The 4,511-nt window shown below is 41.6% G+C and overlaps 1 protein-coding gene across 1 annotated transcript; it reads right to left on the minus strand.

The window, feature by feature from the left end:
• Positions 1 to 345: 345 nt before the first annotated feature.
• On the minus strand, positions 346 to 3,311 carry CCDC51 (coiled-coil domain containing 51). Its single transcript, XM_009870859.1, is given in 4 exon segments — positions 346 to 536; positions 539 to 1,109; positions 2,529 to 2,693; positions 2,994 to 3,311. Coding segments are annotated over 4 exon segments (1,245 nt in total).
• Between the last annotated feature and the right edge of the window lie 1,200 nt (positions 3,312 to 4,511).

Genomic DNA, 4,511 nt, shown 5'->3' on the forward strand with positions numbered 1-4,511 from the left:
TTACCCATGAAGCACCCAGATAAACAGCTGATTAAAAGAATCGTCTGAACAGAAAAATCACAAAGACAGCTCCAGAGTGAAAGTCACTGATTGGCAGGATACACAAGACAAGACAGTAAAAGAGCGATGCAGTGAGTGAAATCCACAGATGAAACAGCTAAAAACCACAATGCATGACAAAGACGGTTAACATGGAGCCTGCAGCAACAGATGGACTAAGTCTGTACAAGTTTTCCGAACACACTGGAGAAATGCTAACACAACTTTATTTGGACTTGTACTCTAAGTACTTAGAGTGCAAGCTAAGTTTTATTAATCTAGTAAATTGTGGCAATTATTTAGAGATCAGTTTCCTTTAAGTATAACATAGAGTACTGGCAGAGTAATAGCAAACATAGCACATGTCACTGCAGTGCTGTAAACAGAATTTCTCTTGATTTGTGTTTCCAGTCTCCGCTCAGTATCACACAATTCTAAAATCACATCCCTCACGGCAGAAGCCTCGCCCTTACCCTCCACCGAGGACCTTGGAAAAGTCTAGAATGGATTGCAACTTTAATACTCTGCATCTCGGAAATCATTTGTGCTATACTTTCCTGCAGACTGTTAAACTGCTGTTGTAAACTGCCTAGACACGAACTGACTTGTTTAGTGTAGTTTAGCTGTTCGTTTAAAGGAATTAAAAGAGAATCTATTTTTATGGCGTTGTTCCTATCTTCTCTAGTTAACAAAACGCCTTCTTTTATTTCCTGTGATGTCCTTGTTTGTAGCACATTTTTCAGGTCTGCTATGACGTCACTGAGCTCCTTCTGCTGTAAGTAATGGCTGGAGGCCTGTTCTCTGATGGCTTCTTGCAAATTTATCGGGCCCTTCTGTGCTTCTAGCACCAAGACTTTCAATTCTTGCAGCCTTACTCGATTGACATAGGTGGAACCAAGAACACCTATGATGGCTCCCAGGACAGAACCAATAATAGACCAGTTCTTCGTTTTTTCTGCTCGTGTTCGCTCCTTCTCATGGCTTTCCCTTACAGCTGCAGAGAAAAGAGAGAATTTTTCTCTTTCAGATTCTTCTGCATTTAAATACGCAGCTCGGTATCTCTTCTCCTCCTGCAAGAAATACAGCAATTTGAAGGAGAAGATATAATATGAAACCATAAAGTCTATACCAAAACCACCCTCAAAAAAACCCAGAAAACAAAACCCCAGTGCAGATGAAGGAATGGAAATTAAGAATATCCATCAGTTCTGTTTCAGAAATCTTCCTTTTAATGTGGGATTTTCTCTATTAATCCTACTTAAGTGAAGGAGACATCATTTTAAGTCAAAGTTGAGAAATTAAAAAGGTTATCAGGAATTGCAGCTGAAGATCCTCTGCACCAGAATCTGTCACATGCTGATGACAGAAAAGAGGTATAAGTGGGCAAGGTCTTTCTCTCCCCATAACGTGCATTGTTTCTGCCCTGCTTACTTTGCCAAACACTACCTTTACCACACTTCTCTCTTTCAGCTCTAAATCCCTTAAGTGGGAATTGAAAATAGGACTGGACAGGATGTCTCGGATATGTTGTCACGAATATATGTGACTTCTATTCCTCTGCATTCTCTTTCTTACCTGGTTCTCAAATGTCTTCCCTTTCTCGCTGCATCTCCCAGAATTATTCTCATTCTCCTAAGTGTGTTTCTTTTGTAAGACGGCACCACCACCTTACAGATAGCAGTGACTTGAATTCTACCTGTCCTCGTGGTCATGTAGAACTCTGTTCTGCTTTAAGTCTCATCCACACAGACCTGATCCCTTATTCAGAAAACTACAGCTCTCTAGTTCTTTCCTGATGTTCTCCCCACTGACCCAGGAGCTCAGTTTAAGGTCAGGCATTGGTACCCACTCCCTGCCTGCGCTTTGCCATAGGTGCACCTGCTGCCAGGCCTGCTCCCTGCTCTTCCTGCAGTTTCATCTGGATGTCCTGGATTGACTTTGGCTGCAACCTTGCCTTTATCTCTGCTTCCTGCACTGTTACTAAACACATTCCTGCCACCAGCCCTGCTTGGCTCATCCAGCCGAGACGCTGTAGAACTGTGTCCTGTTGGTGAGGATGCACTGTGCAGTTCAACCTGGTCTAATTGCTTCCCTCCCTCACAGAGCAGCCTCGTTCTTACTGCCGACAAAAGCTTTACTGAATTGCCTGGGTGTCGCAGCCACACAGGAGGGAGCTGAGAGAGTTTTCATGGATTAACAATCAGAATGGAGCTTGGAGGGTGAACTCACTGAATCCCAGCCTTGTTGACTACTCATGCACAGGTCACCACAGCAGTGATGAATTTTCTAGGCTCACTATATTCACCTTTCTTCGCTTCTACAATTTGCATAGCAGATTGAACTAATGATAATAATAAATTAAATCAAGAGGTTAACTCGGATCACTGTACTTCAGAACTGAATCACGTCTACAAAAACAGTCACTAGTGATGAAGCAAAGCACACAAATTTTCATCATATTTGCCAGTGTTCAAGTACCAACAAATTACCTGCAGCAACCTGTGTTCCAGAGTAGCCAGTTCCAAATACTGGGTGTCATCCCGAGAGACCCTGTCTAAGCGGTCTCGAATTTCCTTCAGTTTAATCTGCTGGGCTTCTACATTTTCACGAGCCTCTCGTACTATCCCACGAGCTATCATAAAGACATTTTCAGCCTAAGAAGAAAGAGTATTTATTTTAGATACTTAGTACCAGACAGATTTAAATCACTAATTATATGAGTTTTTTTTGGGGGGGGGAAACACCAAGAAGACAAACCGCAATCCATTTCAGTTTAAGGGATAAGCTATATTTACTAACATGCAAAGACTGTAACAGTACTTGCACAGGTAATCAGAACAGGAAAAAACCCATGTGATTCTCCTTGGAGGACCTTTTTCGCCTCACAGACAGGGTTTATACTTCATACAGGTTAACACCTTATTTTTAAACTTCCACATTAGTTCCATGTTTACCTCTGTCACTTTCCCCTGGGCCTCTCGAACTTCATTAATTCCAACAAACTCTTCATATCGGTCCCACCAATTCTTGCATGTTGCTGACATTTTTTCAAGGGAGTTTCTTCCCAGAACAGTCCCCGTTTCTGTCAGCCGATTAAGAAAACTCACGGCCATTTCTACTGCAGACTTGGCTTCAGGCCTCTTAGGTGCTGATGAGCAGTAAGTTCGCACTACGTGTACATTCATTTTCGGACTCCACTTTATCAAGGAATGGTGATACTGCAGACCACAGGACACCGAGGACACCCTTGACTTATATTTCATCGGCCCCATGTCTTGAATTTAATCACCGAATAAAAGTGCTACAGTGATGAAGAAGAAAAAGAAGAGCTATTGAAGTATGGCTGGTTAATACCTCTTAAAATAACACACGTACCAAATAGAATTCAAGAATGGCTAAACTGTCACTAGTTTTCCACTGTTACTTACCGAGAAAACTTCTCACAATTTTCAACACAGGGCAGTTCTGCCACAGATCCATGCTTCTCTACTTTTAGTAAGTACTCTCATCGTGCTTCTTGATAACTAATTTGCTCACTAAGTGAACAATGATCATGTGTAGATTCCGTACCAGCAGCAATAGCTTCAGAGTAATTTAATGCTTCAGCATAAAAGTGATTGTGATATGAAATTTTGCTTTGTGCTTTCACAGCTGAGTTTGGTGTACCACGTCAGAGGTGCTAATAATTCTGCAAGAGAATAGAAAAAACCAAACAACCGAGAGAGTAAAAAAATCATGATAAGAAAAGAAGTGGGGCTTTATCTTACACTCCATATAAATATATGAAGTGTTGAAGAATGCAAAGACAAAAGCACAAAGGACAGAGAAAAAACACAGAAGTGCTGAACATCTCATGAGACCACCTACAAAAGTAAAACAACAGGAAAAGCCACATTAGGAAAGTATCAGGTAGGCAAGACACATCTAGGGCAGCATTTTAAAACGAACTTAAAATTCTTGCTTACACTGCAAAACACCCAGACAGCTAGTTACAGCTTACTGTCTATTCATTTGTAAGAAAGATCTTAATTCCCTACTGAGCACATTCCTTCAAAAACTGTAAACGCAAAAGCTTTCAAATAAAGCTTTATATGAAGTTTGAGCATGATTATTTTAGGTTTGGGCTAATATAAAAACATGGATTACTGAGTAGGCTTGATAGCTGCCGCATAGTTTAAATAAAATCGCATAGTTTAAATAAAATATTTAAAAACAGTTTTCCATGTTAATTTTAGGTGGCTAATGACGTTATATATTATTATTTTGCAGCAGTCCCTTTTGTGACTGCCAGAACATAACTCCGGAATTTCTGACACGCCACCAGACATTCACAGCTTCTCACAGCCGAGGAGAGCAAACGCCTTGGGCTTTTTTTCCACAGGCCTGACCCCTTCCCTGCCGGGCGGGGGCCCCGTCACCGCACGCAGAGCTACGAGACCTACGCACAGCGCGGCAAGACGGCTCCGGCCCGG

This window comes from Apaloderma vittatum, unplaced genomic scaffold (genome assembly GCF_000703405.1).
Source record: "Apaloderma vittatum isolate BGI_N311 unplaced genomic scaffold, ASM70340v1 scaffold9876, whole genome shotgun sequence".
NCBI classification, from domain to species: Eukaryota; Metazoa; Chordata; class Aves; order Trogoniformes; family Trogonidae; genus Apaloderma; species Apaloderma vittatum.